The sequence below is a fragment of the Ursus americanus genome, chromosome 3 (genome assembly GCF_024610735.1).
Source record: "Ursus americanus isolate L20-20 chromosome 3, mUrsAme1.1.p, whole genome shotgun sequence".
Classification (NCBI taxonomy): domain Eukaryota; kingdom Metazoa; phylum Chordata; class Mammalia; order Carnivora; family Ursidae; genus Ursus; species Ursus americanus.
The window spans coordinates 19,115,190-19,138,775 of NC_142129.1; the positions used below are offsets into that span (position 1 = coordinate 19,115,190).

At 37.6% G+C, this 23,586-nt stretch overlaps 1 protein-coding gene across 1 annotated transcript in view; it reads right to left on the reverse strand.

Annotated features, from left to right (window-relative positions):
* EXOC4 (exocyst complex component 4) overlaps nucleotides 1-23,586 on the reverse strand; it is a 717,712-nt gene that overhangs the window by 387,653 nt on the left and 306,473 nt on the right. Inside the window, exon 10 of the mRNA XM_045792625.2 lies at nucleotides 2,837-2,933. Within this exon, the coding sequence (XP_045648581.1) occupies nucleotides 2,837-2,933 (97 nt within the window). The remainder of the gene's footprint in view (nucleotides 1-2,836; nucleotides 2,934-23,586) is intronic.

The window sequence follows — 23,586 nt, forward strand, 5'->3', positions numbered from 1 at the left end:
CTGTCTTATAACTAATAATGTGCTAAATCACATTCACTTTGAGCTAGCATAGAGATAAAATGAGGGGCATTCCAAAAGATGGAAAATAGATGTATACAAATTTTATTTAAATAATCCCGTAAAAATAAGAGTGACTATTTCTAAAGAAGAGTGCACACCGAACTTACAGAAGGGAAAACATGCACCGTAAGCGTTCAATATATACTTGTCGATCATGAATAAATGAATGGCTACGGGAGAAATGAGAAAATTTTAAATAAGAGTAAAAATGAAATGCACAAGTATGATAATGCACACTGACTCTCCTCATTACCAAAACTAAACTTCCAAACTTTAGAAGAAATAATAAATCCAAAAATCAACAAACACTGAAGTGTAAAAACAAAAATTAAAAACAAACAAACAAAAAACAACTATAAGATCTTAATCATTTGAAGTTCCATAAGCCCATTATGAGGTTTCAGCTGAGACTTTATAATGGGTTTGAGAAGCAAGGTTACAATTTGAGCCAAGGGCTAATTTAAAGTCTGTAATGACCACCTGCTTAGAAAGGAATTAACTTACCTTGCAGGCTACATAATATTCTTGTGACTGCCTTTAAAAGTTACACAGAGAATGAATGTAAACTGTATCATGCAAAAAAACTTTCACCCGTTCTAGTCAATAATAACATTCAGAATGAAAGTAGAGACCAATCAAGTGAGGAAAACTAGTAGGAGTATTATCAAGCCTTAAAATAACTCTCTTGTAAAGAAGGATAAATGCTAAAAAATAATTGCTAAGAACTACGTTAAACTCTACCCATACATTAGCAAAAAATGCATTTTATTAACTGTGAAATAAGGGTAACTTTTCTTCCCCAATCTCCTAACTTCACATTTATAAAGGGGAAAAAAAAGTTTATAGAGAAAAAAATCTCCTGAAAAGTGGTGACTGACACCGCAGCTAAAAAACTTCCAAAGGTCTTCTATGCTTTGGAACAAACGTAAGCATAAGGATTATATTTATCCATGCCATGGCGTAACTTAGCAGTAAATTATGGAGTTAAATCCAGGTTAGAAGATGCCTATAATGATTAAGGTATTTTCCCATTTTCCCAACAATTAGCAACTCTAACTAAGTAGAAATCAATTTAATTGAAGACGAGAGTGAATACTAAACCAATTACCAAAGTCAGGTGTAATAAATATGAGCACTGTTACTTAATCTAGAAATTCTAGATGTTGTAATTTATGTACCTATATAGAAAATCAACTAAATTTATAGAGGAATAGTCTTAATTCTCTTAATTCCATGATTCCTAAATTACATGATCTATTTTTGCAAATGTCTGCTACAACAGATTTTTTCAAAAGATTAATAATGCTTCTTTAAAAATTTCTAGTCATTGAACGAAACGATTTTTGTTGTTTAATTTAAACATTTGTGTTTCTGCATTTAAAACTAATTAGGTGAAGTAATCCAGTACAATTTTTAAATCTGGTTGCTTTGTAAGAGATCTAAATTGAACTAGTTCCAATGATTTCAATTTAAGTCTTGGTTAATGAGAAGGTAGGATAAGGATAATTCCAGTAATGAACTGCTTATATTTTAGAAAAGTATATACAATATTTATCTGGACAATTCAGCAGCACTTGCTTAACTGTTATTTCAAATGCCTCAAATATTATAGAAATTACCTGAGAAAGTTAACGTGATGATCTGAGGTACTTAATTTTTAATGAACCCAAGAGTTTCTGGTCCACTATATGAAAAAAGCAAATATACATACTGGTTCATTGCAGAGAAAACATACAATTAATATTATACTGGATATCTATGTCCAAAGAGTACCCTTTTTTATTATGGTCAACAACACTTAACCTATAATTCACCATCTTAATCTCTTTTAGGCATACAGTACAGTAATGGTAACTATATGTACATTGTTGTGTAACCAGGTCTCTAGAAATTTTTCATCTTGCAAAAGCAAAACTTTAGATCCACTGAAGAATAACTCCTTTTTACTCTCTTCCCAAGAAGTTCCTTTTTAAAGGTATTTAAGGCTTACTAGTTTTAAAAATGCAATTATCACAGATTTTTATTTTTTTATAATCATAGTTCCACAATAAGCTGAACAATACAATAGATTTCATTCTAGTCAGCATCGAGTTGTCCTCTAATATATAAAGCCATATGCATAACTGCTATAATGTCTTTCAGTTTTTATAGGTCATATTTGTTTCAAGACTTGCCAATCCTTAGAGGATATCTGAGTCATTAATGTAAATTAGGGAGCTAGGTCATGGGTCTGCCATTCTGTCCTTTATGTAAAGGGCCTAAATGTCAACATCTTAGGCTTTGTAGGCCATACAGTTTCTCTTGCAAATATTCAACTCTGCAACATTGTAGCACACAGCAGCTATGCACAATACATAAATAGACGAGCATGACTGTGTCAACAAAAACTTACTAAAAAAAAAGAAAAACAGGTGACAGACTAGATTTCTCCCGTGGGCCATAAATTACCACTCCCTGAAATGAAGAAGGGAATGGAGGGACAATGACAGAGAGAGGGAGAGGGGCAGGGACAGGGAGTAGGAAACAAAATTATAAAAAAAGTATTTACAGAGTATTACTCCAGAGAACAAACAGGTACTTAGCAGAGTTGACATTGTTTGTTTTACTGACAAACTTTGATAGTGAAGCCGTGGAAAATGGAACAAGTTTTGTTTTGTTTTGTTTGTTTGTTTGTTTATTTAGGACTTGTTTCAATGCTGACTGACCTACTGATATTCAGTACATCAGCAAATAATGAGAATACTGACTTGCAGTAAGTACATAGGATTTCACTTACCTTAGTAATGGGTGGAATATGACGGTAATATTTCTGGCTCCAGGTTTGCAGACAAATTTGGTTCCTCCACCTTCAATTAAGTTGTCATCAGGACCCCCTTTCAGGAAAAAGAAGAGAGATTTAGTTTATTAGAACTTCTACAAAAAAATAAAACAAGGCTATTGAGATGAATGTTATGTTATCACAAGAAGGACTATCACTGAAAAAAGTTGCCTTCAAATCTATACAATTATTTTGAATGACTGGATCCAGTCAGTCTTCCTCATTACGTAAACTAGAGCAGCATTTTCACTCTGGAAGGAGAAGGCTGAAGCTCAGTAAAAATAATGTTTTTAAAGAAACAGTGTAGGGCAAACCCAGTTAAACTTCGAGACAGACAATCACCAGTGTCTATCTTAGACAGAACAGCATGTGAAAACTTTCCCAAAGCGGAAGTAGCATTCAAGGCTGTCCAGGGCTGTAAAGGTTAGAGCAACGACCCATATAAACCTACCTGACCACACTCCATCAAATCTAAGACCCCACTAATTTCAAGATACACTACTAAGTAACACTATAAGTTTTTAAAAAATCCTTCTGATGAAACTATACAATGCTTTCTCATTACCTAGAAGGTTTTATTTCCTCATTGAAAAGTTCCTTATAGTTAAAATATATACATGTAGTGATATAATTTATAAGTAAATATTCAAGATTTTTAAGGCTTTAAGACTTTTAAAATAAATAGATGATTGCCATAAATCTCTCACACACATTTAACACAGAAATATAAGAAAAATAAATTAAGATGTTCTTAAAACTACGTAACTTTCAGAATCCAGCTTTTCTTAATGACTCAGAGTTGTCAATACCCTTGTTTTCTAAATGGTATCACTAAGCGGGTTTCTTAAAGGAGCGCATCCAGTATTTTATTCTAGCTGCTGACACTAATTCTGCAAGGTTTAATATTGGTATGTACTTGATGCTATCAGAAGGTTTAAAGAGAAGGTGTTCCTATACCAACCAAGACTCATAATCTTTCCTCAAACGATCTTAAGAGGTTCATTAACTGAAACATTGAAGGCTCACTGCATGAGGACTGTGCACTCAGCTCACACATACGGAGGCAAAAACTACTCATTCTGTCAGACAGAAGATAACATCCTAATTTCAGAGGCTTTACAATGTGAAAAAATGTGTATCTTAGGATGTTGGGGAGAAATGCTCCTCCTTCCACACACATTACTCACATTACCTATTATGAGAATGAAAATTAATGTAATCCCTGGCCTCTGTCTTTTCCCCACGCCAAGTGAAGTGAAATAATTCCCTTGGTAAAACTGAGAACACAAAGCTGAGCACGCATGTTTGGGTAACCTCCTTATTCCACTTTAGAAACCAGAACGCCCGCAGATGGTAAGTGCTGTCTCGCCAAGTTGAACAATAAAGGTCTTGCTTTGTCAGAGAAGGATGAAGTGGTCTAGTCCCTTCTGTAAGTGGGTGAGTAAATTAGCCTAATTTTGATTTAGCAAACTCAGTTGGCTCTCATAGTAGACTACATCTTCCAGGCTGGCTTATGTCAGTATAAACGTTGGTATTTCACCTTCCATCTACTTTACTTATGTTATTTCTTAATAGTTCCAGAAATCTGACAGTAAAGATAGATGCTATATCCCGGGCTTCCTCAAAATCCTAACAATCTACACTTAAATACTTCTTTTAATTCAACATTTTCTTTCTAATTATAGCTCTTTGCATGATACCAAACACAACTAAATCTCATTTGATTTATTATCTATCTTAATGGTCTCTAAGGTATCTTGGAGATTGACTGATAAAAACACGTGAAGCCTCAGAAATCCATACCCTGGATCATCAAGACTTCCCAGAGGCATCAGAGTCTAGACAAACCCCATTTGGATCAGTTGTTTCCACCAACTAATCACAGCATGGCTTTTCTTAAGAAAAACAGAAAATATAATGACATGTACAGCTCTTGATTCAAAATCATGAGCTATTTTTTCTCATTTGAAAAACAAATGCATCTTGTATTACTATATTTGCACCAGAGATATTAGTGTTCTGCTAAGTCAGTGGTTTTGCAAAAGGAGAGCATCGAGACTACCATAAACACTACTCCCTTCACAAAAGCCTCCTCCAAAGGTCATGGGATGGTTCCAAACAAACAGAACAAACAGATCTTCTTTAGCAACACTTCTCTAAGATCATAACATGAAGTCAGTACTGAATTACCAACGAGACGTGTGTATATGCGTAGAAAATAAACCAGTTATATTCTGCACTCCAGGCGCAAAGTAAATAACTGCCTATGAAATACGTCAACACGACAATATAATGCATTCATTTACGGAATACGAGCATTTCTTGTAAGGACAAACATTAGACTCCATGGTCTCCAGTGATTTCTAAAAATGTGTAGGTTCTATGATTTTAGATACTCAATAACTATATACAGACCTGGTGAACCTAGCTCCAGTCCAACTAGTAGCTTCGTGCACACCAAATACAAGGACTGCGTGCCCTGCTGTGTCCGGCTCCACGCCGGGCTTCCATCTGGAGGGCCCTGCCCCCTCCTACCATTTCTTTAGGCACCAGGCCTAGCCTTAAACTGTTGAGTGGTCCTCTCCCAATGTCCACATTTCTGTTAGCAGTGACTTTATATAAAATAACCATAACATAGGTCACTTGTGTTGTCGCTTGCTTTCTAATGCTTACGTAACATTTTTCCGCCTGGAAAGGAACTTCCTGGAAAGTGGTTCTAAAAGCGTACATTTGCTGAATGAAGGAAGAAATGGAGACCTACCTCAGTAGAATGTCACCGGAACTAGATGAGAAAGTATATGTGCAAGCCCTTTGGGAAGTGTCAAAAACCTAACACACATAAGCAAACCTCTCTGTATCCCCAGAGCCTTACGGGTAGCAGGTGCACTTAACAAGCATTCGTTGATGGCAATCATATAGGAAACACAGATAACAAAAGATACAATACCAAAAATAAGGCCCACGGGCCAAGAGAAATGTCAGTGAGAGGAAGATCTGGCTGTGAAAATGAAGGATGAGGGTTAGCATCCGGCTGGAAACTAAACAATAGTCGCATTTGTTCCCTGTTAGCGCCGGAAAGATGACTACTGTTTTACAGAGTGGGGTTAAACTAAATAAAAAGTAAACTTTAGACAGGAATATGTCAACCCAACCAAAATCTGTCCTGCAGGAGCCTCATATACGCTTCCAGGCCCATCGCAAACGCCATCAACCCTGCATCTGATGTGATTTCCTCTTCACTGCAAGTCCAAATCCAGCTTACCCAATTACCAATAACAGCACCAACCCCGTGAAAATATTCTTGAAAATACACAGGTCAGAACCAAAAGTAAAGACTGTGGCCAAAGATCATACGGTCTGAGTGTCGAATCCTCTGAGATTTAGTCTAGCATTTCAACGTTCTGAGTGAGAAACAAAACTCGCCTCTCCTCATCTGCCTTCCCGCAATCAAGTAATCTGGGAGCTGCTGTCAGGAGCGTTCCGAGGGAACATGTTCCATCCCAGAAAGAGCATGCAAGGGCCAGAGCATCTCCTTCACCTTCATTCATTATGCTTACAGTCTAATCTCAGCTGTCAGAGGCCGGGAGATAGACACCAGAGAAAATGCTGAATGATGATGGATGGTTGGAAAGAAAAGGAAACTGACAGTAGTATTACAAGTAGAATATATCTTGCTCAGAAAGGAGAGGAAATGCCCCAGCCATATTTCAGTTTCTAACAATGAGGACAATGGTTTGACAGGCTCTTGCAGACACCTGGCGAGAGGCACAGAGGCCACCCAGTGACTGCTGGGATGACAGCATCTCAGGGCTCACAACCTAGGAGAATTTCTTGGAGAATTCATTTACATAGAAGTCATTAGCTCCTCAATTTATTTCTTCCTTGATTCTTCCCAACTGGAATTTGATGTCATTTGCAATGAATACAGTCATTTTAATAAAACAGAAAAAGAAAACCACAGCCTGAGAAATGGAAACAAACGTCCTTGCCGACGGGTCTAGGGGACAGTGGGAAAAATCACTAAGATCGGTGTCAGACCCCAGACTGCTACTAGAAGTGTGACAGAATTATTTAACTTTTCTGAGCCTTAGTGTTCCCGTTTATAAAATACAAACTGAAATTAAGTCTTTCAAAGACTTGTGGTGATAAACGTACTCCTGGGGACTCAGTACACTGTTTGACACCTAGTGTACCTCAAATAAATGGTCTACTTTTCTCATTAGAACGACCAAGCAGTTAAGGATCTACTGATCACACACACACAAAACATCACTGACACATAAACTAAAACACAAAAGAACCAATTTACACACTGTTACTCTTGCTATGTTAGGCAGCACTCTAAGAGTCAATATTATTAACAGGAGCAATTAGAATATGGCTGTCTTATTTGGAGGGATTATTGCAGAGAAAGTTTAGAAAATTGCTAAGAACACATACAGCAGGACAGAATAAAACTAACCAATATTAAATGTATAGATAAAAAGATTATGAATTGTCTGTGCCAAGTGCTTAGATGAAGACAGTATAGAGTCTGATGGTCAACTGGGCTAAGCCACAGAAAGCAGCATACCTTATCTGACATGTTTAATATGGCCTGGATTTCAACTTGGCCCTTCCACATAGAAAAGAATCACAGTGAAGATGATTTTTTTTTTTACAGCAAATACTTTGCTTCATAAACACTTTCGAAGGATTATGAAAATACATTCTGATTGCATCAATAAATTGGGTCTTTAATTGGCTCTAAGAGCCTGCTGAATGATCTAAGAATTCCCTGAATTCACAGCTGTCACCCTGTTCTTAAAGATTAAGTTCTCTAGCAAGTACCCATTCAAAAGCACAGATTATCATTAGGACTTAATGCTGGGCTGCTGCTACCAACCAGCCTGTGACTAGGGACTATCCATGAGCTTGGGGTTTGGTACTAGATTAGGGGGAAAAGAGAAGTACAATACTTATTCTTACCCTCGAATAACTTACTATTACAGTCAAGTTAAGCAAATCAAGATTGGTGGTAATGGGGTGCCTGGGTGGCACAGTGGTTAAGCGTCTGCCTTCGGCTCAGGGCGTGATCCTGGCGTTATGGGATCGAGCCCCACATCAGGGTCTTCCGCTATGAGCCTGCTTCTTCCTCTCCCACTCCCCCTGCTTATGTTCCCTCTCTCGCTGGCTGTCTCTATTTCTGTCGAATAAATAAATAAAATCTTAAAAAAAAAAAAAAAAGATTGGTGGTAACATTCAACTTCTCATGGTAAGTTGCTGTCGGACCTGCGAAGGAAATCTTGGCAATAAACCCCTTGAGGGAAAGGATCACCTTTTGGACTCAACTTGCACCAAGTCTCTAATTACTAACAATATAATTTTGTTCATGGATGTATCGGCTGTGCTTAGAATAGTTTCTGGTACATGATAAGCATTCAGTAAGTATTTGTTGAATGAATGTATGAATAAACAAATGAACAAACAGAAAAAATGATAATGTCTCTTTTAGATCGAGTGAATTCTAAGTACAAACCACCTAGGAACAAACAGCAGTTGTGTTCTGCATAAAGTATACTAAGTAAAGAATGCATGTCTCAGTAAAATGCTGAAAAATTATAATAAGATATTATTTGTAGAAAACAATCTCCCAATTAGAAACAAATTAGTTATCCCCACCATTAGAGGAATAAATGCCTTGTCTATGTTTCTCTGCTCAATGATATTTTATTCCTGGGTAGCTCTAATATTGTACTGTGTAGATAATTAAGACAGGTGTCAAGTATGCAGGAAGAAGGTCAAGAGGCGGAAAGGGGACTCACATTTATTAAACACCTACCGGGAATCTGACACCGGGCTGGACCCTTAATGTAAAATATCTCACTTAATCCTAGTAATAGCCCTGTAATATTATTACCCAACACAGAGACGAAGAAATGGAGGCTCATGGGTGTGGGAGGAGGAGTACAGAGTCTTGCTCAAAATCAAAATCACACATGGCAGGTTCAGTATTTAAACTATTTTTTTTCCCAACTATATATACACTATAATGCGCTTAATATCACTTTATGTTCTAAGAAACTCACGGGTTGAAAAAAATGACACAGATGATGGGTGACCCATGAAAATTCTAAAACAGGGAGCAGGAAACTCTGATTTTATGGTGGTCTGACGCATAAAATGCCTTCTCCATGGAATCCACACTAAATACAACAGTTGGTTATCCAAGTCAAGGCACAAAAAGCCTCTTTGATCAAAAATGTAAGTGAAGCCTGACAAAAACAACATTTTGTAGATAAAACCATCATATAAACAATGATTCTGGGGGGAAACATTTAATGGTCCAACTGAGGCCAGAAAGAACAATTTCCTCTCTAATATAGTCCCAGCAGCAAGAACCAGAACTAACTTTACTTTTCCCCATCTTGCCTGACTAGCCAGTACAGGGTATAATGACCCCTTCAACTCCAAACTACTGGTTAGGGCTCCTTGGAGGCCCAGGAACATACAGGTAGGAAGACAAGAAAGGGTCCAGCCCTTTCTTCAGGGAGGGAACTTTGGAGAGTTTGCCTGTATCAATACCCAAAATACTGACAGAAGCCCATTTTTTTTTCTGCTTCCCTTTTTAAGAGAATTCCAGTAACTCTCCCTTGCTTTGTCTTTTACTGTTACATCTGATGGATTTCTTGATAATCCTTCCATACTGCCTGGGGCCCAGGGGAGATGAAATTCCTGCAATTTGTAGCAGCACCGTATTTTACGGAATACTCTAGAGCAGAAGTACGAGTGGAGAAGAAAGACTCTGAGAGTTGGAGTTAAGGATTTACCAGCTGATTGTAGCAAAGGAACAAGGAGAAAAGGAGTCAAAGTTTCCTTTGAAAGTCAGGTGATTGACCATAGATGGGTCAAGGCTTAATAAGAAATAAATGAGACTTGGAAAAGACTCGACTGACTGACGATAAGCAATGCAAGCTGACATGTGGGGGTTTCTCTCAGATCAGAGTATTAATGGCTGAAGTCAGAGTGAGAGAGACTGAAAAGGAACGGAGGCTGTAGTTACAATCAGAAATGGGGTGGAGCAAAACAAGTTTGATGTTTGGTAGTAAAGAATTAGGGAACAGCAAAGTCTGGAGGTGGGGTAAGAATGAGAAAGGAAAAAAATAAAGGAAAGCCCAAGGACCTCCATCCTGAGGAAAAAGGGGAAGGTCCTTTGGGTCCCTTTCTAGTGTCACTCCTAGGTATAAAGCAAAATGTACTGGAAGAGGATCTAATTTAGAGACTGCCTAATGATGGGTTATTGTGAGACTAACAGTCCATGTTTTGAAGTATAAGGAGGAGTACAGCAGATGAACGTGCAGCACCTTATGTCCTTTGGAATTTCAATGTGAGCAGCCTGCGAGGAAGCAAATACCTCATCTGAGTTCTGCTTCAAGTAAAACCCCCTCTCCCAGATGTTTGGCTAAAGACCATGAAATAATTCTTTTTTGGTAACCTAACAATGTTGCTTCACCATGAAATAATTTTTACAAAAAAACAGAAATAAAAATCATATTCTTTTATAGTTCAAAAATTGGATACGTTCTAGCTCCAAATAACAAGTGAATTTTATAATAATCTATTATTCCGGGGTGGTGTCTTGCCTTACCAGAACAAAACAAGAAAGAAAACTCATTAATTATCTTCCTAACAATAAATTCAACGGTGTTTTGGAGGATGGAATGACAAGGAACCAAAAAAATAAAAAATAAAAGAAAGAAAAAGAAAAGAAAGAAAGAAATAACAAATATAAGGTTAATAATAGCTCACTCTAAGCCATCAGTAAAATGTGTTCACCTGGAGCTCTTCCATGAGCATAAGTCAAAGGCGGCTCCATTAGTAACAGTACTGACTGTTTCTCTAATGGAGTCTGAAATGGCATGCTCCACGAAGAGCAAAATGTAAGATATGAGCCAATTACCAGAGGATCCACAGTCACCGCATGCATATTTTTAAATGGTTGATCAATAAGGCACAAGGGAACTTTAATTGACCATTTTTGAGAAGCATTCCTATCCTAGTGACATTATCCTCCAACTCACTTTATTTTAAGGCTACATAAGGCGACTGCATTGATTCTTTCTCCTCCTTCCCCTGTTTAACTGAGTCCCCAGTTTTAATCATCTTGAATCTACTAAATAGGTTTTAGTGGCAAGCCGGGTGTATCTAGCTCAAAGATCCTCCTGTGTGTAAGCTGGAGTCCTCATCCTTACTTATCATGTGTCTGATTTCTGTCACTTAGCATGTCTTCAATGTGCATCCGTGTTGTGGCACTTATCAGTCCTTCATTTCTTTTTAAGGCTGATTAATATTCCAGTGTACGTATATGCCACAGTTCATCTATTCACCAACTGATGAACATTTGGGTATTTCCACTCTGGGCTACTATGAACAACGCTACTAAGAGCATCCACGTACAAGTTCTGTGTGGACACGGGTTTCCAATTCTCCTCAATATATACCTAGAATTTGAACAGTTCGATCATATGGTAACTCTATGTTTAACATTTTAAGGAACTGGCAGACTGTTTTCCAAACAGTCTATACCCTAATGCTCATTGTTGTTATTTTCTTTAATAAACTAATTATTTAGAAGAAAACCTATGTGTGTGGGTGGCATGGGGGGGTGGTGATGAGCAGCGCACAGAGGAAGTAGGAATAGTTTGTTCTCCAGAAAAACCCTTTCATACCAGCCCGAGATCTCCCCCTGCCTCTTGTAGGGGCAGCCCTGCCTGTTTTGAAGGATCATTGAGGAAGCATTTCTAGTGTAACAAGTGATGGCAGGGCAGAAGCCTCTGGAAATTGGTACAACTGGGAAATGCTCTGCGCTGTCTGTGGTGTTTCAACTAAGTGTCTGTGCTGGTTCATCAACCATGATTAAAACCGACAATGAAGATTCTCTCCTCACTCAAGTTTCGGATTGCCGAAGATTTCACTGTTTGCTCAATAGTTCTTGTTAAAATAAAGCCAAGAGTGATATGAAGGATGACAGAATGCAGGGACGCTCTCTAATCAGATGAGCCCATCTCAGTGCTGACCTAACATGTATGTCTGACTAGTCAGGAGTCTTCCGATGATGTCCTGCCAGCTGAGTGGTGGATTTATGGTGCAGATAAGCATCAAGCTGAAAACAGACTGAGCCCATCAATCTTATTTTGCCTGTGAAATGGTCTACGATGGAGGCCAGGCCACCGGAAATGACGGATACACAGATACACTAGTTCATACAGAAGAAATGGTGTTGTTAAATGCTGTCATTGTCTCCATGCTCAGAGATGTGCTTAAATCTAAGAATGCCCAGAGGTAGAAAGGAATTATTTTGAAGGACTTGATGTGACAGGTAGAAAGTACAATAACCCAAAATGACTATAAGAAGTAAGACAGATAAAGGTCTCCTTAAAGACAAATTTAGAGTCAAAATACAAGTTGCAAAACATGGTAGCATTTAGCTTACCGACAAAGATAATCAGTGCTGGCATCCAAACAGAAACAGCATTATTTCATGGCTCATTGGAAGCATCTGGATGACTAAGGCACAGGTGGCTTTAAATAACTTTCCCAGCAAACCCACAGTCACTCTTTAGGTTTAATCAGCAACAGTCAACTTTCCAGCCACTCTAGGCAACAACTCTTGGAATATTCTCATAGAATTAAAATCGGTCTTCCAAGCCAGCTAAGCATGAGCCATGACATGATCAACACTCAAAATTACAGCTGGCAGGGGTTTCTTTTTTCTGTTTCTACATAAATAGAGCATAACATAGGACTGTGCATGCCCTATGTTCAGCAAAAAATTGATTTAAAAAAATAGTGTTTTAATCTATCCAGACAGACTGCCCATCCCCTGCAGCTCTCCAATGTCTAATACATTTTTTTTTAACCCAAACCAAACCAAAAAGTAGTGAATTTTTCCAATCTTATTTCCTCCACATTTATCTGGCATGCTTATACCTTGCACTTCTTCTCAAAAACTTTATTCTCCATTTTATCAGTCATGACTGTTAAAAAGTACATAACCTTCAACGTTAACATTTTACATACTACTTAACCCCATAATTCCAGTTCTTGGCATTTCCTCCCATCCCCAATAAAAAAAAACACCATCATGGGTGAACTTAAGATTTGGCAACAAGAATGTTTATCATAGGACAGTATCTTAACCTTTTAAAAAGTCACTTAAAATGCAAAATAACAGGGAATTGATTACAAGCCTACACACATCTCAACATATACATAAGTGATACAAACACGTATGTTTGTATGTATGTATATATAACTGGAATATGACACAGCCGTTAAAAATATATAGACACCACACGAAGATAAGAAAAAGACTTAACAAGCAGGAGTCATTATGGCAAAAAAGTTATTAATTAAAATATTATTAGATAAGCCAATATTATGTGTCTCACAAGTGTAATACTGAATGTCTTTGCTGATTTGATTCTTTTGTTTTCCAACTCTGTTGAATCTAGTTCTTGGATCCTTTTTTTTATATGTATCGTGTATCATATTTATTTACATATGTATTTGTGCATGTGTGTGTTATTTAAGTTCACATTCCTTAGAAATTTATCTGTAGCAATTCTTGGAGGACTGGTTTAAAGGTAGGTACCATCAGAATACATTAGCCATTGCTTCTGCTAGTTGACCTAAAGAACTACCAACCTGGAACCCATTTTAAACTAAAGTCTCACTTTAAAATTTTCTCACAAGAACCAGAGGATGTTTATTTTGGCAATAAACCTGGTTTTTCTAGGGATTTTTCCTGCTTTCAGCCTACGCCAAGGTGACCAATTTTCTTTCAGTCCCTTACAGGAGGTGGGAAGATTTTGGGGAAAGGGATGGTGTTTCTAGATGATCCCTGTACTCTATGTGGAGTTTGGGGGTAAAATTCTATTAGACTCCCCAGGTTGGGTAGGTTCTGGGCTTTGTTCCTATACTGTGCCTTGCAAGTTCACTTGGGTTTGGCAAATATCTTCAAGGTAAAGACTGCTTAGGAAGTGCTTTCCTCAATATCTCTCTGCAGTCCTTTTTTTTTTTTTTTTTTTGCTTCCAATAATCCTAACTTTCTTGCTAGCCCACCAAAGCTATTTATCACATTTTTAAATGTTTCACCCAACACTTCAAATTTTTTCATGGGAAGATCAACAAAGATACCAGTCATACTGCTGAAAGAGAAGTCTCCATGCAAAGTACTCTTTACAGAACAGTCTGCAAACAATATCCCCTCTGAATTAAATTATTCCGGTGCAAGCATCTTTGGATTGTATTCGGATATCCTTATTGCTGTTTGTTGCTTGTTTTTAATCAATTCTTATAGTTATCCTAACATAATCATTACAAATACAAAAAAATAAACATTATAAAAATAATATAGCTTTTGCCTTAAATGTTATCAGTTAATTTGATATAGTGAAATAAAAGATATACAATAAAATGCAGTGCGATATAGATTATAATCAAATGTTAAGAATTGAAGTTCTCTTTCTAACTTTGATATCAAGTAATTTTCTGGCAACAAGAAAGTTGCTTAACCTCTCTGAGGCTTCTATTATATTTTTTATCAATAAAATAAAGAGAATAAACCAGATAGTATACTCTTAAGAAACCTTCCCATCTATATATTTTTATTTCCTAGATCATAAAATGTCCTTTGGAATATATTCTACTGATAGGTTTTATTTACATATCTGACACTGTATAACATAATATAGTAGCACCTTTATCAAGTAGAAATTTATGCCAATTATTATAATCATTGAGATACCATATGCAATAATTCTAATGGGATTTTAAATGGGAATGAACTGCATTTTTGCTTTGGGATATTAGTTATGCTTCAGGAAAAAATAATTAGTATCATTTGGGGCTGACATTTTTATACCATCTAATTATGATTATCTATGCTCTCTTTCTTTTATGGGAGGCATCTTAGATCCTGCCTTGATTATCACAAGAATTCCCCAATGCTGAGAAATCAAATGGGCAAAATTCATGCCGTGTCTGTGTAATTTTAACCTGAAATGTTTCTTAATAATTCACCCCAAACCAGGTATCAAAACTGTATACAAATCACTATAATCAATAGCTTTCAAAATAGCAGTTCTGACAGAAATGTATTTAATAGGAAAACACTATCTAATTTAATTCAATCTAATGATTAGGAACTCAGCATCTTGGTGCCTAGGAGTGGACTCATGATGATATAAACCTAACTAATAGACATAGTCCATGACCTCAAGAAGTTCATGTTTTGATTGCGGTATAAAAAGGAACACACCAAGAGTTAGAGACAAAGCTATTATGACATACAGCAAGATAATTAAAATACAGCATTGCACAAGATAAAAGTACTACTCTTTAGTTTGAAAACCAACTTACATAAGCATAATAAAATTCATGGAAGACATAGGAAGTTACAGTTGTTTGGCAGAGAAAATATGACATTGATCCTCTACAAAGATTGACAAAAGTAACATGTAATACAGAACTCCTAATATCAGCGTAATTGATATTACTGGTACCATCAGGTCAATTCTCCATTGGGCTGAGAAAACACAGTGATTCAATCACATAACAAAGGAGTTACTTATCAACATTTTCTAAATACATCATATAAAATTCTTGCTATAACTTTCTTCCTGGAAAAGTACATGTCTTTTGTATTTCTTCAAAGATCAGTGAATTTGCTTTTAAATGTTGTTTTTCAAAAGCCTAAAATATAGACAAGGCTTTTATTAAGATAAAATGCACAAAAGAATGACTTGTCAATTTAGCTGAGGAGGGACCAGAGAGGGGCAGAGGTTACTAACAAAAAGGCTCAGAAGATACTAGACAAAGCAACTTAGTATAAAGTAATGGTCCATGGACATAGCTTCAGTGTAAACATTTCTTTTTAAATCTGAACAATCAAGCACCACTCCAAATATAGAGATCTAAGGGGAGATAGAACAGAAAGATGGGAGGCAGATTAAATTCAAATACATTCAACAAATATTTATTAAGTGCCAATCCTGTGCAGGTTCCGCACGAGGTCCCGGCAGTAGTAGGAGCAACATCAACCTTCGGCTGCTCATGTCTGCAACCCTGGAGTCATCGTCACTCTTCTGTTTTGTTTATATCTCTCACCCCATCCACCAGCAAATCCTAGCAGTTCAACCTTCAAAACACAGAGTCCAAGTACTTCTCAGGGCCCTCACTGCAAACAACCTTCTAAGCCACTACCATCTCTCTCCTGATCTCTGGTCTTTTGACTGATCTCCCTGCCCCCCTTTCAGGGGATTCTCAACATACAAGACAGAGTAATCCTGCTAAAATACAAGTAAGGATAATCCAGTTACTCCCCTCTCTAGGATGCTCTGCTTCCTATCTCATTTGGAGTAAAATCGGAACTCCTTGCAATGACCTAGACAGAAGAGTCCATGCGATCTGTCCCTGTAATTTTCTGGTTTATCTCCTACTTCTCCTTCCCTGTCTCACTCTGCTCTTCTGTGAACACACCACACACACATCTGCTTTGTGGCCTCTGTTCCTCCTGTTCCCTCCACTTATCAATACTCTTCCCCACGGTCTATGTGGCCTCCTCCCTTACCTCCTTCAAGTCTCCACTCAACTATGTCCTTCTCAGTAAACCCTTCCCTGGTATGCAAAATGAGCATACAATAAGAGATAAATAAAATCATTTAAATAATAAATTTAGTCAGTAGAAAGCATGTATTTCTATATACCAGCAACTGCAAGTCTATAAAAAACTAAGTTTCTGAAATCTGGCCATGATTATATAATTCTGAGGAAGTCATTACACAGGGAATACCCACTAAAACCACACACATACACACAAAACACTGAAACCATGTGTATATAAATGTTTGAGCTAGCTTTTTGCTCCTATCACTCTATTCTGGGTGTTTTCCCAAGTCATTAAATATGCTTTAAGAATATAAGTATTAAAGATTGCATAATATTATAGGGAAGCACCAAACATTCGCCATTCAACAATTATTAGCAAGCCAGCTGTATGCCCCCTGTCCTTGTGGAATTGACCACATTGTACTGAGATAAGACATGAAGCGATCATAGAAATACGTAATTACAAATTGTCTTCTGTGTTATCAGACTGGAACAGACTGGCAGGAGAGACCATGATACCTCTCTATATATTTAGCAATAATCCCCATAGTATCTATTAGGGACTAATTTACCCCACCCCAAAGACAGACAAAACTTCTCTGAGGGAGTGACATTCATACAGAGCCTAAAGGATGAGAAGGAGGTGGTCTGTAAAGAGTAGAGGCAGGAGTGTTCTTAGGCAAAGGGAAGAGCATGTGTGAAGGTCCTGAGGCAGTAAAGAGCAAGGCCCACTGGAGGCACTGAAAAAAGTTCAGTGTTAGAAGGCTAGTGAGGAAGAAGAGTTAACTGGCAGGGGAACTAGGCAGAGCCAGGTCACAAGGGCCTGGGAGGTCATGTTGGAGGAAACAGGCTTTTTTTATCCTAAACATAACAGAAGCTGGGAAAGATCTGGAGAAGGGAGTGATAGGATTTAATGTGAATATAAGAAGATCATATTTTGAAGACGCAGAGTAATCTCTAACACAACCCTCTCCCTAATTTTTATCCTGACGAAGTCTTCCTTCAAAATGCCTCATGAATCTTCTTCAAAGCAAAGTCTCTGGACTGCCTCCTTCAATTCTCTCTGCCAAGCAGCACACAGAGTCTGCAGCTTCTGGGACCACTACCAACCAAGCTAAGGGTGACACAACCTCTGGCCACTATGCCCAAAGCCTACCATGTCTCTCATTCCTGTGTCACTGGCCAATCAATCTCCTTAGATAGTAACTAGCCATTACTGTCCCCTCATAATATCCTGAATTTCCTTGCTGCTGATTCAGATCCTACCTGTCTCTAATCTCCAAAACCCCTATTTATTGTCCCCCGGTTTTCTCCCATTAACATCATTTCTCCACAGGCCTCTGAAGTGTTGGTTATTTCCCCATGCATTGGCAGGAGAACTGAAAATCTAGACTGGGTGGCATCCCAAAGCAGCTTCCAGACCACTGTACCTCTGGCATTTGAATAATAAGATACATTTTTAAAAATTCTAAGTCTTCAGGGCCCATCCCATTGTGCTGTGTCATCCTATTTTTCGTTACCACTTACTAACTTCCACTCCTGATTCACAATCCAGTATCTAGCATGATGACCTCAACATTCATGTTTACGGCCCAGACACAGAGATCTCTAAGAGCTTTGACATTCTCATCACCAATGACCTCCTTCATTCTCCCTCGGCCCCTATGGTCAACACAGATATGCACTATCCAGCATATAGTCTCTAGCTATCAGTCACTTCATGGTCTGCCTCAGCCACAGAAAGCCTTTTCTCTGCAGGCCCACAGCCAGTGACTAAGCTAGGCAGAATATTAAGTCCCAGCTATTTCAACTGAATGCAAGACAATTCTGATGGGTAAGATCTACTCTTTTGATCTCTGCTAGGCTGGCTGAGGCTCTAAGGAGCCCCCCATCCAATCTGACTTTTCTTTCTGCTAAACCCTACTCCCACCCCACCTGTTTTCATAGGTGGTGACTCCCAAAAGATACCTTACATATTACTGACTCTGTCTCAGCATCTGCTTCTGGAGAACCCAACCTGTAACAGCCACTCACTCCCTCAGAGCCAACCTGGACTTACTACCATCTGTTACTGCTCTAACTACACATTTACCACTCTCCTCACACCATCTTGACTCTATCATGTAGACTTCCAGTCTACAGGCCCTTTACCTTTCTCCCATTTCATCACCTTTCAAGATTTTTCATTTTCCTTCTCATCCAACAAAGACCTCATGATGTGTAAAATAAAGAGCACCCTTGCCAATAGCATCACTCACCCTTCTGTCCTTCACATCATACCAATCTGGTAAAAGCCAACCACAGTGAAGCCTGAATACCTGCCTTCTGTGGGTTTTCACCAACCACTACTATAGAGAATCACCAAACAAGGTGAAATGGCTAACCAAAATGAGCCCTTTAGCACTGTCCAGCAAGTCAACTACATTTCTCTAGAAAATTAATCTCCCACTCTCTACAGCAATCCTCCACTCTCAAATCTTCACCACATGACTTTCTCCTTAACTCTAACAGATGACCTTACAGAGAAAATTACTTATATTTTACAGAGAAAACAGACACACAACTTGGACATTCTTCATCTTCCCATATGGAGAAAAACAAATGTTTCTACATCTGTACCCACTCTAGTCTTCTTCCAAGCATTTCAAACAGAGTTCCCCCAATCTAAAGCTAATACCTAAGAGTCTTAGAACACTTCTGAGCTTATTACATGAATGAAAATTCAGCCCCACTCAAAGTAACCAAAGGGAATTGATAGCACACATTAAACTCTGACATAAATTCAGTATTATTTAACAAGGTGTGACAACAAAGAAGATAAGTTTCATATACCGAATTTATTTGTTCAAAATTTACTACCCTATTGTTTATGAAACTAACAAATTTCTAAATTTTAAAATTTAAAAAGAATGAAAAATACATATTAAGAGAGTATAAAATATATACCATGAGAGAGAGAGAGGGAGAGCAAGGGAGAGAGAGATATCTGGTCAGATCTAAAAATTGTAAGATGTTTATTACATATTCATATAATACAGTCAGCTGACTCAGCCTAGAGAAAGTATCTTTGTCCTATGACATAAAACTCAATGAAAGCTGTATCTCTACAAGAAGGAACTATTAAAGCCAAATCTTCTATTTATTGAAGATTCTACTTCCAAATAATTTCCTGATGAATAATCCTTCAGACATGCAGGTAACACAGTAATTGTTCTTCACCTTCGGTAAAGTCACAAAAGCCTTTTTTTTTTTTTTTGAAAGATTTTATTTATTTATTTGACAGAGATAGAGACAGCCAGCGAGAGAGGGAACACAAGCAGGGGGAGTGGGAGAGGAAGAAGCAGGCTCATAGCGGAGGAGCCTGATGTGGGGCTCAATCCCGTAACACCGGGATCACGCCCTGAGCCGAAGGCAGACGCTTAACCGCTGTGCCACCCAGGCGCCCCTACAAAAGCCTTTTGGAATCTGATCTGAACTGTGGATCTTCTCCCCAGAAAAGTGCACATATACACGAGGACAAAATTTTACAAATAATTTCAGGAGTATACAGACAGCCTTAAGACCGGAGACCCCGGGTTTAGCAGAGTTACTAGAGTTTCTAGAGTCAGAAAGATCTGGATTCACATTCCGGCTTCACCACTTCCTCTTTGTGTCTCTCCTTGGCCAAGGCATTTAAAATATTCCAACCTCTGTTTACTTGTCTATAAAAAGAATAATGCTCTTCTATGCCCTCAAAAAATTATAAACAAATAAAAGTATGTGTGTGAGGGTTTTTGTAAAATTTTTGTAAAGCACAGTATAAATGATAGTTATTATAACATGGAAACAGCTATGTGTTTTGCTAATCCCCACTAGGAAGAAGCTCTAAGAGTCAAATCCTCAGAGGAAAGCAGATTCAAGTCATTGTTTTATTCTCAGGCATAAAAAACAACAGGGTAGAAGCAATGAGAAATGTTTAGGTTGGAGGAATGGGAATGTAGAGAGGAATATGATTACCGCCTTCAGATATGTAAAGTACTACCTTATAAAAAGGAGTTAAGTTGTATTCTGTGGTCCTAGGGGCAGTATTAGGACAAAGAGGTTGGAACTTTCAAAAAGGCGGATTTGGCTTTCTAAAAGGGCATATTTACCGAGGACTGGAAGAACACGAAAAAGCAATGACTATTTTAGGAGACAGTTTCTTCCTTGTTAACTGAAAGTCTTTGTTTGTTTTTTCCTAGGACAAGACGGTTATCCATTTCTTAAAGGAGTTTTAAAGCAATGATTGGAAAGTAAGAATCGGTCCCAACAGTGAGATTCTGGCATTTCACAAAAATGTCCTGGGATTAAACCCATAAATATAATTAAGTTAAAGCCCATCACCCAGGATTCTGTAAGAGTTAACATCCCTATAGAATTCACTATTTTATTCTGTCACAGTTATGTAGGATCATAAAAAAGGAATTAAACTTATAACATGTCTAATTATATCTAGTTATGTCTAGTCATATCAAGAATAAAAGGAAATACTGCACACATTAAAGAGCCAATGATTACAAAGCAATGTGAACACTGGTTGGTTGGTTGGTTGGTTTTTTTAAAGGCTGAGAGTACGAAACAATAAAGCATCATTTGGATCTCTCATTGTACAGGTAAAGTTTTCAACGGACTATAACCAGTGCTGTGCTGGTCAATGTCTAATAGCCAGCTCTCTGTGGGGGGCAGAAGCCCTGATTTATAGCATTGGCTGATTTCTGTGGGGTAACCACTCCCATCAAGGCCAATTTTAAGCTACCACCATGGTATCCCTGAACGCACAGTTGGGTGGAAAAGTTCAGAATCATCTCCAGAAAACCACCGTGAGACTGCTCTGGCCTACCTTTGAGTCTAAAACTAACCTCATGATTCTTATTATGTAACTTCACTGCGACCCTACTCCCCCCCCCCAAAAGTATGCAAAGTAATGATACCTCTTCCTTACATATAGGATTTTTCCATTTTGGCTATAACTATGTTTTATACATAGAAATCGGTATTTATGTCTCAATATGAGAGCTGCAGTTTATAGGAAAATATTCCTCTATTAAGATTTCTCCTCAGCTGACTTCCACATACTCCCTGTGCTTATCACACAGAGGGACAACAGAGCAATTGCTATAGTCCTATTATGAATTAGTAATATCAGAAAATTATTAGTTTCCAACTTGTTGCAGGCACAGCATACATGTAATTAGAATATGCTAAATTCACAAAAGCCAAAAATCATTTAGTATAAATATCTGAATCAAAATCTTGAACAACTACAAGTTCAATTTAAGTACATGAAATAATATGAAGGAGTTCTGTATTTTTATATTGGATTTCATATAACAAAAATAATTTCTTTCCTCTGCCACCTCCTTTTAGTGGATGAGCCTTATATAGAGGCAAAATATATCATTAGAGTTCCTAACATTTTCATGGGGCTCAGGACAATATTACACAATTGTCAGAACTGTGATATTCAGGTATGCAGGAATAAGATGACATCATGTCTGGAAACTGCTTTAAAATACTTCAGCAAAGAATGAAAAAGAAAAAGAAAATAGGAGATGAAGCAAATAAAATCATAATAACTACTGACTGTGGATGATGATTGTGATGTTTGAATGAATGTGATGCTTGATGAATGCGATGTTTGTTTGCAATTCTTCCCCCACCCCCAAAAATCAACAAAGCTTCCAGAAATACACTAGTTATATTTAACACAGAAAACATTTATTAATTTTCTGTGGATCTACCAAAGACCTTAGTAAACATCCTCCTAAACCCTGTTTCAGAATGCCTGAATACTACGTACATATTTATTGTTATTAAGGACAAAAGTGTGGACAGGACTCTCAATTCCAAAGTAGTTATATAAAGCCGTAAGGCCTTTCTGGGGTTCTTCCTTTGACCTTGCAGAGGTATCTCTCACAGCATTCATAATATTAATTGTTCTCCTATTAAAGGAAACTCCCTCAAGGTAAATACCCACTGTTAGTCATTTTAGATTTATTTTGCTGAGTACCGGCCTGGCAAATAGCACACACTCAGTAACCCACGATTTAGGCAAACTAGAAGGCTTGACAGCACAGCACTCAATGTAGATCAGAAGCATTGAGTTTAACAAGAAATGCTTAGAGGGTGGCATCCAATAGTCTCCAAAGGCCCTAACTAAAGAAATAATCTGACTTAACATATGCTTACAGTACTCCTGCCAATCATAAGGCAGGCTGGAAGCAAAGCATCACAACTGGGTACAAGTTAGTCACAAAGTTTCACGTTCTGGGCCCAGGACTGCCCTGCCAAGCAACTCTCATGCACCTTGTACTTTAATATTTTATGTCATCTTTATGTGCACTGCATTTTGAAACAGTCAAATGTATTTTTTTCTTTCTCCCCAGGGTCTGTGACCATCTCGAAGGCAGGGTCTTTTTGCCTCCTACTTAGGTATAATGCCTAAAGCTCTAACATAGTGTTCAACTGATGAACACAATAAATATAAAACTTAGTTCTGAGAAAGCAGAAAGAAACTGCCCGCAAACTTAAATGAGGTAATCAAACAAATTGTTTAGATATCTTTGAGGAATATAAGATTCACCCTCCTGGTTTTTCCAAGAGAAAATAAATTTCCATGCCTATCCTCCACTTATCCAACCAAAAAATAGTCCCAAATTCAGATTAAATTGTTCTACATTAAAGTAAAGATCCAGAATGTAGCTTCAAACAAAATCCCAGGAAAATTCTGCTGTAAAACTTTGAACATCCTCAAGTTGAAGCATATTCTATTAAAAATACCTTATTAAAAAAAAAATCAAAGAAAAATTTTCTTATTCCACTTGTAAGTAAAAAAAAAGTCAATAAAGGACTTAAAATTACTTAATGGTATCAATTTTTGCTTGCTTTTTCTTCCCCACATCTTCAGAGTCATGCTTGTTTGCCTTCCCAAAATCTATTTTATACATGAGGTGTATATAGTTTTACACAATGGTCCATTTTATATCACTCTGTGAACAAGAAATGATCATACGTTCCGAGCATGAAGCAGGTTCACAAGC